This window comes from Schistosoma mansoni, chromosome 5 (genome assembly GCF_000237925.1).
Source record: "Schistosoma mansoni strain Puerto Rico chromosome 5, complete genome".
Taxonomy (NCBI): Eukaryota; Metazoa; Platyhelminthes; class Trematoda; order Strigeidida; family Schistosomatidae; genus Schistosoma; species Schistosoma mansoni.
Window position 1 is genome coordinate 5,173,640 of NC_031499.1, and position 12,295 is coordinate 5,185,934.

The 12,295-nt window shown below is 36.8% G+C and overlaps 1 protein-coding gene and 1 non-coding gene across 2 annotated transcripts in view; both read left to right on the forward strand.

The window, feature by feature from the left end:
* The window catches only part of Smp_156920 (putative activating signal cointegrator 1 complex subunit 3, helc1), a gene marked incomplete at both ends in the record, with an annotated part of 89,004 nt that overhangs the window by 46,777 nt on the left and 29,932 nt on the right, over positions 1 to 12,295 (forward strand). The window contains 5 exons of the mRNA XM_018797713.1: positions 2,137 to 2,274; positions 3,241 to 3,361; positions 7,204 to 7,462; positions 9,276 to 9,531; positions 11,942 to 12,166. Of these exons, the coding sequence (XP_018652727.1) occupies positions 2,137 to 2,274; positions 3,241 to 3,361; positions 7,204 to 7,462; positions 9,276 to 9,531; positions 11,942 to 12,166 (999 nt within the window). The remainder of the gene's footprint in view (positions 1 to 2,136; positions 2,275 to 3,240; positions 3,362 to 7,203; positions 7,463 to 9,275; positions 9,532 to 11,941; positions 12,167 to 12,295) is intronic.
* Smp_tRNA_02193_Gln_TTG.1.1 lies at positions 338 to 410 on the forward strand. Its single transcript has one exon. It is a non-coding gene (tRNA).

Sequence of the window (12,295 nt, forward strand, 5' to 3'; positions counted from 1 at the left end):
TTGTTTCAAAGGGTTTGTGCTCTTCGGTAATTAGAACCATTTTCCCTTCATACCACTGAATGAGTGTTTGATTTTACGGTGTAATTTTCAGCGAAGATTATTAGGTTTTCGATTTTTTATTTTATGATGTCGCCAAAATTTTTCTGAGAAATAACAGATGAAAATGCATGTTCACTTAAAGCGGAATTAGGACGTTCTAGTTAACCAGTCCAAAATGTGGTCGATGCCTATCGACGCGACAAAAAAGTTTTTACAAGCATAACTGGAGATATAAAGGCAAATAGTTACAAGATTGTAAAGGCGTCGGGGCGTACTGGGTTCGAGTCCCAGAGTTAACATCAACTCTGAGATGCAGGTACATCCAGCTGACGAGTTCCAAATAGGACGAAACGCGCGTCCTGGATTCCACTGCTAGCCGCTATCCATCTCTGCTTACCATGCTTGTGAATTAAGGCTATATCGAGGCAATACGCACAGTATGCACATATGGCCAATAAGAGACTGATCAGTTGCAGTCCTAACACATCGATGGGAAGATTAAAAAAAACAATACTAATTGAATTTAAACTAAGATATAGTTTACACCGGCTACACTTATTTAGTAATAAACAAAAAGGGGTTCATTTATAGTTAACTAAAACGGTTTCTTTTTTAATCACCGCAATGTCTTACTATTTGCATGATCAGTATGGGGTTGTGGAGATTGGTTGCTAGCTAGAAACAATCGAGCAGAGTAAATAACATAATCATATGTAAGGTCAGTTACCACTCGTATAACTCAATGATGTATGTTCTCTTCGTGTAACACGGATTCGAATTCTGACAATAAACATTTACTTCATGAAGATCGCAGAATATATCTTGCTATTGACGAATGTCAATAAGTAGGAAAGTTAGATCACATCATTGTTAATATTAAAAAAATAGATTTCATCCTCATTTAGATTCTCGAAGTGAATAAAAATAAAATCTTTTATTAGGGATTGAACTGTACGCCCAATCTTGACCGTATCTACTACTTTGATATTGTGATCGGGCTTGCATATCGTAATAACCTAGTCGAAGTTGATTGTCTTGAGCACTTGTTTTTTTATCTTCTATCATACCAGGGATTTCGTTTGGGGAGCGATAAGATTAAAAACGCCCCCAAATGCCCTGGTACGGCCGAGAGTGGGGAGAGTCACCTCTCCCTCTCGAAATGCTCTCATATGGCCAGCGAATATACAGCCTCTGCCAGGGAAGTCCTACTCACTGCCTTCTCGTGGCGGGGGTGTTGTTTACGAAAGTGAGAGGACGAAAAGCGAATGTCCGGTGCTTTAACCGGGTTGGTGGACATGGAAAGTTCACCTTGGGGAGTTGGAAAACCCTGATTCCAAACCAATGGTGCACATGGGCTCCAGTATCCTGAAGGAACAAATGGCGAATGAACCTGTTGTTGGTCACCGGCTACCATGGGACTGCATCTCCTCACGATGCTCCACTGCCTTGTGGATCAGACATTCAGGTCAAAGGCTCGGGGTGTGGCCCCCTAAGAAAACCACCCTCTTCAGTCTGGGCACCTGGGCAGTAACACAGCCCTCACACAAATCGAATGAGATTTGTGAGGCGCATATTTATCTGGTGCTTCCTTGTACCATTATTTATGTGTTTAAATAAATAAATAAATAAAGATTAAAAACAATTAACTTAAAATCCAAGTGCAAAGTCCCACTGCCTACTGTGCATTCTCCATAATGTGTTTTTCTCAGATACTGTCTTCACTGAACGAAAGAAGGAGTTTTAGGAAACTATCGGCCTTAAAAGTAATACACTTCATCTTGTCCTATAAACTCAGGTCGCCGATGGTAAGTTCTTAAAAGCACAGATCTAACACGTCTTAAATTGGTCATAGAAAGTTGCTGTATGACTTTCCCCAACTAATTGTCCCTGGTCCTCTAGATCACTCTTTCTTTCCCAAGTGATTCAAGAAAAACCATCGTTTCACAATGTTGAGGACCAGAAAGTGATAACTACTTTCATCCCTTCGTCAGCATTCAAGATCACGTTGGTCATCTCTTCTGTCAAAATTATTGTATTATTATTCCTATTTATTTATCAATGTCATTCGAAACTTACTAATCACTTATTTTCATCTAGATGGAATCAATTTGTGAAAATATACAAGAAACAAATTTACGTTTAACTTTAACTTTCGGTATTGGTTTACATCATGCTGGTTTACAGAATAAAGATCGTTCATTAGTCGAAGAGTTATTTACAAATCGAAAAATACAAGTATGCGTTTGATCAAGTGGATTTTCTTTGGTTTGAAACTGTTTTTGAATATTGTTATGCATTTATTCCTCTAAAAGATTCCTAACTCAGCGACCATAATTTGTCTGCAATACGGTACTGTAGTAAATACAAATGACACAATAAGTAAACTATACAAACCTTGAACTATTCAAGTGTCGATAACGCGTCAAAAGAAAAATCATTAGAAGACTATGTCTTTCTAATAAATTGATTTACAACAATAGAATGCAATTGTTTGAGACAGTTCTTAGTGGTTAACAAAAATGAATCAAACGCTGGAGGATGAAACAGCTGCCCTGTTCTTGCAGTTGGTTTTCACCTATGGTCTAGCTTAGATCGACTTTTGAATTCAACTGTGAAGATTCAATATTGACAAATCGATCTACCATCCTTCTCCATCATCTCTGAGTAACCAGTACTTTACGTACTGAAGAAGCATCATCCGTTATAAGTTGCAAAATAATTGGTGATATTGTAAACTATTGTATGTTAATACATAGTATAGTGTAATACATAAAATAACCGGACTATCAAGAAAGAAATGCAGTTGAAAGTGTAATGTGGACTTAACATTATAGTGTATATTTTTCGTCATTTAATCGTCATATGTCTCTGTCTATCATGACAAAACACCTTAATTTACTGAATTTTGAAACGATTTTGTTCGACAGGCAAATTTGACTATTCTCACATGGAACTAATTCGTATTCGGTACAAAACTCAGTTTATGCTTTATGCTTGTTGTCAAAAATCATCTCTTTTTTTTAGTAAGATCTTAGAATCCCATCAAACAACGAAATAGCTATCCAGTGCTTCCCGGCTTTCAACAGTTATCTTAGTTAAAGTTGTGATATAAATAAACTATATTCGTCTCACTTTCTTCACTTTACCTCATTACCATTCCTTACACGTTGGACCTTGTTGATTTATTTTCTTCCATTATAGATTTTGGTCGCTACTTCAACATTAGCTTGGGGTGTTAATTTCCCAGCTCATTTGGTCATTGTTAAGGGTACCGAATATTATGACGGGAAAACAAAAACCTATGTGGATTATCCAATTACTGGTAATTAATTGTCCTCATTATTTTGGTGGAGATAATCAATCTCGTAGCATGGCTTTAGCTCTAATTTCTTCAAGTTGTATTCACCACACGTTGATGACAATTTGGATACCATTAAAACCGTGTGGCACTAAACAGCTATTCCGTTATAATATGGGATTCTCCAGTGTTGCGCACTTTTGACCCATCCAGGGATCGAAATTAAGACCTTAAAACCTTGTGGCCAATGCCTGATCACTTAAGTCAATGGACTCCTATTCAGAGTAGTATAAATCATACTTTTATACTATGTCGCAGATTGATTGATGTTGAAATTCGACCATTGTGTGTCGACCTATGATTGGACAATACAGATATTCACTGCTCCCTGGTTTTTGATGGTACCCCTACTGAGTTCAGTTTATGGTGAATACACTCCACAAATCTTTGCGAAACCTTTTTCAAGTAAACTATATATTTTTTGATAAAGCATATCTACCATTCACTGTATGTAATCGATATAAAACTGGTGGACGATTATACAGCTCATTACCAAATATGTGTTTGTGTACCCAGCTTTAAAACAATCGTTTTTTGAAAGCTGCCCGATTGCTCAAATTGAAGTGGATCAGGTGCGGTTCGAACTTTAGAACAATGGTTTAAAAGCAGTATTGTCCAACCGTTCAGTAATTACCTCATCAAAATACCGTAGATAGGGTTGCAACATCTTGTTAAACAAAAAATATTTTACGTCTTATCTGAGACCCATTGTAGTATCGGTTGTTATGTTAAGCCCATATACTTTATTCTAGTTGCTGGCCAAGCCAATTCACCTGTACATTGAGTCATCTTTTGATCTTGTTAATCATTTGCTTATTAACCTTGAGTACTTTTTATATGAGCGTATAGGTGTACACACTTCGTATCTTATTCATCATATGTCTGTCACTCATTTTTGCCTGACTATAAATGTTGACTAACGCTTGCTTAAATCGAGTTGGCTTCCCAGCCATCTCCAATACGCATCATCTTTCGCCTCGCTCACTCGCTTGCCGCTCACTCGCTCGTTCATATTCGCTCAGGTGTTGTTAACTTTCGAACCTGAGTTATTCGACAATAAACTGTAGTTGCTGCTATCCTTTGTCTTCTGATTTTACGCGCCGTTAAGATTAGAATTATATAGATTATCGAAACGAACGATTAACGAATCGCGGCACTACAGAATTGGAGGCCTCGCCCTACGAGCACGACGCTACAGAATTGGATACCTCGCCGTACGAGCACGACGCTACAGAATTGGATACCTCGCCGAACGAGCACGACGCAATATAATTGGTTGCCTCGCCGTACGAGCACGACGCAACAGAATTGGACACCTCGCCGAACGAGCACGACGCAACAGAATTGGATGCCTCGACGAACGAACACGGACCAGAATCGACAACCTCTGTGTACGAACTCACTACATAATTGGCGACCGCAACGAGCGAACACAAATCAAAAATGGAACCGCCAACGACATATTTCGTTATGATCCGAATAATCATCATATGCTCATTATTACAATAATGTCATATCTTCATCTAACGTGGGATTATTATTTTTGTTCGTATTAACATTAAACTATGACATATACGTAGTCATATCACTAATCGAACAAATTATAATGATATGGACATTACACGTTATGATATTCGAAACTCACCGGATTATTTTTATTATCCAATGACGTACAATTTTCCTGATTCAAGTGAGTTCGTTCCAATTTTTTTCATGTCATTTTCGGCTTAATATTACACTATCATAGACATAAGTTTGGAGTTATACTCCCGATAGTAGGAACTTATGTTCTCGATACAACTAATGTTCATTCATCTTATTGGTACGCAGCAATCGTCGTTCTCTATATTTTCAGCGACAACCAAAACCGAACTTCCTCAATTTTTGTTTCACGATGATCCCTAGTTTGTTCATATTATCTATTCATTCACATGTATAACTGAATGCTGCATCATCCGTTACCCATAAACACTATTCGATTACTGCAATTAATATTCTATTTCCATTCCACTGTACGCCAGAACATAGAGTTTAGAGCTAGTCTCTCATAGATACACTCTTGTTCGTCACATTCAAGTCAGTCTCACTCGCCGTCATCGATAATCATATGTATTGGTATTTTTATCATGCCTTTATACGGTTTCGTAACAAATGAGGTTGAGCGCATATCCCTCTAACTACACAAACCACGCTAGGCTGCATGACCATAAAGGAATACGACTCCGCATATCTCGACTCAGCAGTCACTATCCTGTCCCTCTGGTCATTCTACTAATACATATTTAACGATAACTCGACGCACACGACAACGTACACTGACTTCGCATTTCATGATCATTATCATTAGCAGTACAGCAATGAATATCAACCGTTGATGCAGTCATCATCCTACGGCTGGATTATTTTTTATCCCACATGAAATCCAGGCATGTAAATTCGAATCTACTAATCGCTGATCGACGCTATTTACTTTACTGCGGCTTATCGGAACATATTTCGCTGTTCTTTATCCTCATATTCAGTCAGCACCACAGACCAATTACTGTTATACTCTATTTTCACGATATTTCGATTCGCGCATATGAACATGTTATTTTATCATTCGGACAGTCACTACATAAATGCATGTTAAAATTTTTTGTACGCTTACTAATTTACTCATAATCACATGCTAGCATTTCAATTTTTGTCCGCATCTTGACAATATTCATGTACATTTTTACATAAGCATGACACTTTCGTTTAATACGCTCACCCCACTTGACACTGTAATTTATCAGGTATTGCACCATTTTTTTCCCACATTTTGACGTTATCCACATACCGCGTCAGTGTTATTTTTCGAAAACAGACATTTTTTTTTATAAATGTGCTATTTTCTACAAGGGGGCTATGTAGTATCGGTTGTTATGTTAAGCCCATATACTTTATTCTAGTTGCTGGCCAAGCCAATTCACCTGTACATTGAGTCATCTTTTGATCTTGTTAATCATTTGCTTATTAACCTTGAGTACTTTTTATATGAGCGTATAGGTGTACACACTTCGTATCTTATTCATCATATGTCTGTCACTCATTTTTGCCTGACTATAAATGTTGACTAACGCTTGCTTAAATCGAGTTGGCTTCCCAGCCATCTCCACTATGCATCATCTTTGATTCACTCGCTTACACTTGCTCATGTGCCCACAGCTTTCTGGTCTGCATCGATTATCAATAAAAATGTAGTTGCCGCTTCCTTTTGCCTTCTGATTTTATACACCGTTAAGATTGGTATAATAACGGTTATCGAAATGAACTATTATCGAAGCACGGTACTACACCATCTTCACTATGACGGTTGTCTTCGTGTTTTTATCGACATAGAAACCTAGCGCGCATCATTTTAAAATTACAGCAAAACATTGCTCTATGAGTCATAATAATCTCTTGCTTTTCAACTACATATTTTTAAAGTGAACTCCAATGGTTTCTCAGCTCAATCAGTAAAGAACAAAATAGTACTGATTGTTTGGTCTTTAGATTTATGGAGTTTCGACCACTGGATTCATAGAAATCGACTAACATTACAGGTTTATACAAAAATGACACTGGCTACTCTACTCAGTGGTCAATCAGCTATGAATGACTGAGTTGAATAGGAAACGATTCGCGATCTGGATATGCCACAGAGAGAGCATCAACTAGCATAAATCCTAAATGAAACAATATTTTTTGCCAACTATCTTTTGATCACTTAACACTACTATGTAGTCATGAGTGAAATGATTACATTATACATAATTTCTACATTAATTATTTTACAGATGTTCTTCAAATGATGGGACGTGCTGGACGTCCACAATTCGATGATCGAGGCAAAGCTGTAATTATGGTACAGAATTCAAAGAAAACATTTTATAAAAGATTTCTTTATGAACCATTTCCTGTAGAAAGTTATTTACTACATGTACTGCCAGATCATTTAAATGCGGAAATAGTAGCTGGCACAATAACGACTATGCAAGAAGCTTTAGATTATTTAACATGGACATTCTTTTTTCGACGATTATATTCAAATCCATGGTACTTTGGTTTCATTGTTTTAATTTTAAATCATTCATTTATGTAATTATTTGTTTGTTTTTAGTGTAGTTCCTTACTTACTTACCTACGCCCGTCTCTCCTCGTGGAGTAACATTGGCCTCCTAATAGTATTTTCCATCGAAATTTGTCCTGGGCAATCCTTCCCAGTTGTTATTTGTTCTTTTGATGCCTGTTTTCGATTCTCGATGCACTGTATTCCTTGGTTTTCTTCTTTTCCTTTCACCTTCAGGATCTCGTGTTAGGGCTTGCCTCGTGGTCCAGTTTTATGTTTTCCTCAGTGTTTATCCTATCCACCTCCAGAGTCATTTCTTAATTTTTTCTTCAGCCTTCAGGATTCTGAGCTACTCCGCCTGTAACTCTTCTAAACCTAAGTAAGGAAGAAGGGTTAGAAATGGGGTCGGTAATCCCACTCCGTAGAATACAGACAATGTAAACTTCAAAATTCAAGCTATTCAACTATACTAAAATGGTCTTTCATCTCTACAGATCATTTACAAGTTATTTGTAATCAGTATGATTACATTACAACTTGATTGTAAAACCACACTGTTAATCTACGTTCAGCCATGATTAGACGTATATCAATAGGGAATCTTTTTTAATGTGTTGATATTTGGAGAAAAATTGACTAATAGACTTCAGCTCCGTAGTGTGAAGGTATTTTGCTAAAATCCACATTTAAATATTTTATGCTACACAGTTTAATGGCGACTGTGTATGTATAGTGCTCAGTAATGTGAAAATACAAAGCTTTTGTCCATTTTATCTCATTATATTATCTAACATTAGTCGTGCAAAGATTTACACGTTGATATCTTTTCCAGGTTACAGTCTTTGTATTCGATGTATTTTAGGAAATTGCATATTGAATCATCATTGCTGAACTAGCTTCTAAATTTCAACCCTACCTACTAGTGAACCATTATAATAGATGACTAAACAGTCGGTTAGTCATAAAATTTGGTAGAACTGTGCATCAGCCCAAATCTCCATACACGGCTAGATGAAGTAAAGAAAATGAATACCATGATAGCAGAATTTTTAGTAATATCAGTGATCGTCGCCAAGTTGAAGGTATGAAATAAGATTGATACTGAAGTTATGAAAAAAGTGGGATAAATGGATCCATGCCACTGCAACCGATTCTGAGACATATCATTCAACATTTCCATCCATTGATCACAACGGTTAGACACTTTAACTGGATAGTCTAAATATTTCAAAATATCTCAGACCCACATACAGTGGTTTCATGAACTGATGCCACACCTTAATTTAGCCACCACTAGCTTTCTTTCGACCTGCTTCCACATCAGGTAACACTGGATTTGTAGTAGTGGGTAAAATGTGTCCCAATCACCTCAATCTATGAAGATATATGGCCGTCATCAACCAGTGCGCAGATTTCGTCTACCATCCTATCCCTTACCTTGGTATTTCTCATTAAGTCATTCCATAGTACACAATCAGTGCTTCGAAAATACTTGTGGCGAAAAAAATGCAGCTTACGCATGTCTTGTGCATTCTAGAAGCACATATCCACTACCTAGAGAAATCGGATCAAACCAAGAGCTTTTGGTCTCACACTAAACACATACCTTCATCATTTAAACTACTATCGTCCGAAGCCAAATATTTTAGATTTCCCAACTTGTGTCAGTTTTTGTGTAGTAGTTGAGCGAGATTTCCCACATTATTTCCAATTATCTCAGGAACTAATATAAGATGTTCCATACAAAACATAGTCTTTCATCCAATTTTTTTGCTCGTTTTACTTGACGATTTTTTCCAGTTATTACGGTCTAGAAAATTGCGAAACAAAATCAGTGAATAATTTCTTATCTGGGCTTATTACAAATGCATGTAACCAGTTACGGGATTCTTCATGTTTACAATATGATCAAACTGATCATAATCAGTATGTACTAATTCCCACTACTCTTGGTCGTTTGGCGTCATATTATTATTTATCGCATTTAACTATGAAATTATTTGCCACAACAATCCAGTCAACATCGAGTATACATGATTTATTGAGGATATTATCAGTAAGTGTGTGGGCACTTTTTAGGAGTTTTTTTTTCTAGGGTGGTCATTTTGGGAGAGGGCAGTTCACTTTTCACCTCCTAATACATTAGAATTCGACTTTAGGTGAGAAACCATTGAAGGTATACTTTATTTGACAACCTTATCAGTTCACCTCCCAGTTGTGTCCGTCAACTACTATCAAGTTATAGTCGAGCTAGTATGACTCAAATTTTATTGATCATCGTTTTATCCAGTCAGACTAAAGAAAAGGAAAAACGGGTCAAGAAAACTTTCATTCCTAGTTTTCACTACGGAAATCCATACGTTTTATGTGGAAAAAATCTTTGTATTTTTGTATGGGTTTTTTCAGTATAAAGTTATCAAAAAGACTTTTAGTTGTTGGATTTCCGTAAACAAAAATGTAAATTTCTTTCATGTAACAATGACCTCAACAACACGTCCGCTCAATCTTTGATGTTTTCTGATTGGTTATCACCACTTTTAGTTTGCTAACTTTCCTATCCCAATGTCATTTTATGTTGCTACGTATATATATTTGTCATTTTTTAACTTTTGGACTTAGTATAGGGTTGTGGAAGTTGTTGAGTTTTAGTTGTAATCATGAACCGATCAGTGTTAGTCCACCAGTGAAAACCTAGAAGCACTGGATGGCTTTTTCTTTCTAGTGTGGGGACTCTTCAGCAGTGCGAGACTCAAACTTAGGACCTTCAGTCTCACGCGAACGCTTAACCTAAGACTACTGAGTCGGCATCCAATGATGTTAGTGTCCAACTTCAACCACTCCACAATATTGCGCGACCATTTTCCATTGTTTTCAGTGGGTAACTGCCTCATACCCAACACAGTTGAACTCAATTGGTCACGGCTTCTCACTAGAACTACGACTTTTGTTCGGAACATCTTTGACTTTCCGCCATTTCCGTCTCTTAGTAGCAATATAGATTATTAAATTTGCTAAGTGTTGTTATGTGTGTCAGTAGTCGTACTATCGTTTTAACCGATTTAAGATTTTTAATAATCTTATGTCTAAGTTCCCATTTGTAATTCCTCATTTCTCATAAAAAAATTTCTCCTTTGTTGAGCTGATGTGAGGCACGACAACTTTAATCGATACACATTCTTATTAGGTCCTAGTCAGTCAGCTACAACGTATGGCCAGGCACATATATGCATCGGTCCAAGTTGCCATACTTCATTAGCACAACAAGATGAACACCGAATTCATAGAAGTAGTTGATTTAATGGTGGTAATTTATAAAAGAAAGATTGTATATAAGGATATAGTTCAGGAAGAAAGAAAGATATGAAGCCATTTTAATCACATAGTTTAAGGGAAGACAGAGAGTGTATACACCGACGCCTTTGTGATCGATTCTGAGCCATGTCACACAGAGTCTCCAACCATTGGTTACGATAGTCACGCGGACCTATGTTGGTTATGACTGACCGCGTAGCATCGACGGCTGTTCCACATAAAAGTCAATGATAAGTAATGTGGTCTTGATTTCTGGTAGAGGTTTATGGGCCACATGATGGGAGAATACGTCTTGATGGAGCTGAATATATCCTCGGTAAGATCTGGTCTTGGCAACGTATGAGCGTGGTCATGTAGTCCTGGAGCCAAATGCTTCAGGCCGGTCATATACGGCCTTTTTGTGAGTGACTCTAGATATGTTAGCTATATTTTTCATACCTTACTGCCAATGATAGAAGTCAATAAGAAGGAGAAATGTAAGTTACCTATAGGACTTACCCTTTCTGACATCCTCGTAATGTTTTCGAAATTCGGTATCACTGTAGATATTGATCATGTGTAAGAGACACCATACTGTCATCACAGCCAAATACAATCAGCAATGTGACTTCACTTTTGGACTTTGCTGCTTTTAGTCTTGCGATTCTCCAGCTGACCTGTACATCATGATAACAACTTTAAGAAACAAATTTTTCAACCAACATGGCTCGATTTTTTCATCACCTATGTGGACCCAATCACTGTGTCAAGGTATTAGATACGGTCGGATTACGTAATGGAGATTCTCAGCAAACATCTATCGACAATGTCTTTATAGTCTAAGACTAAGGCTAGAAACATTTTACACAACCAGTATTGAATAGAATCTTCCCAAATACATTTAGATAAACGAAGGATTGTGTCACATTACGATTAGAAAATAATATTAAACACTATAATTAAACTCAAGTTTCTGTACATTTATTAACCTTCATGTAAAGCTTTTACTCAACTTCAAGTGTACAAAGTAGTATGAAGTTAAGATGCTTGTAACAAGCGTTGTAGCAACAGACTTGTAAATCTATAACCTCTGATATATATAATACGATGTTTCATTTAGCAGTGTATAAACTAATATATATATGTTTCTGTACTCTGTTGTTGCTTCTTAATAGAGTGCACATGAATACTTCCTATTACCTGTACGACATAATGAAGATGAAATGAATAAACTATTAGCCAATGAATTACCTTTACCATCTATCGGTCCAATGGATTCACCACATACAAAAGCACACTTATTATTTCAAGCACATTTTTCTCGTATCAAAGAATTGCCAATTATTGATTATCGTACAGATACACAATCGATTTTAGATCAAGCTTTTCGAATATTACAGGTGAGTTGTATTATTTATTTTGTCAATTCATATCAAACCTTTTGGTAACTTTAAAAATTATAATCAGAAGGGTTTTTTGTGGAGATTTAGTATTTTCATAGTTGAAAGCATGAGTCAGTTGAAGCTAGA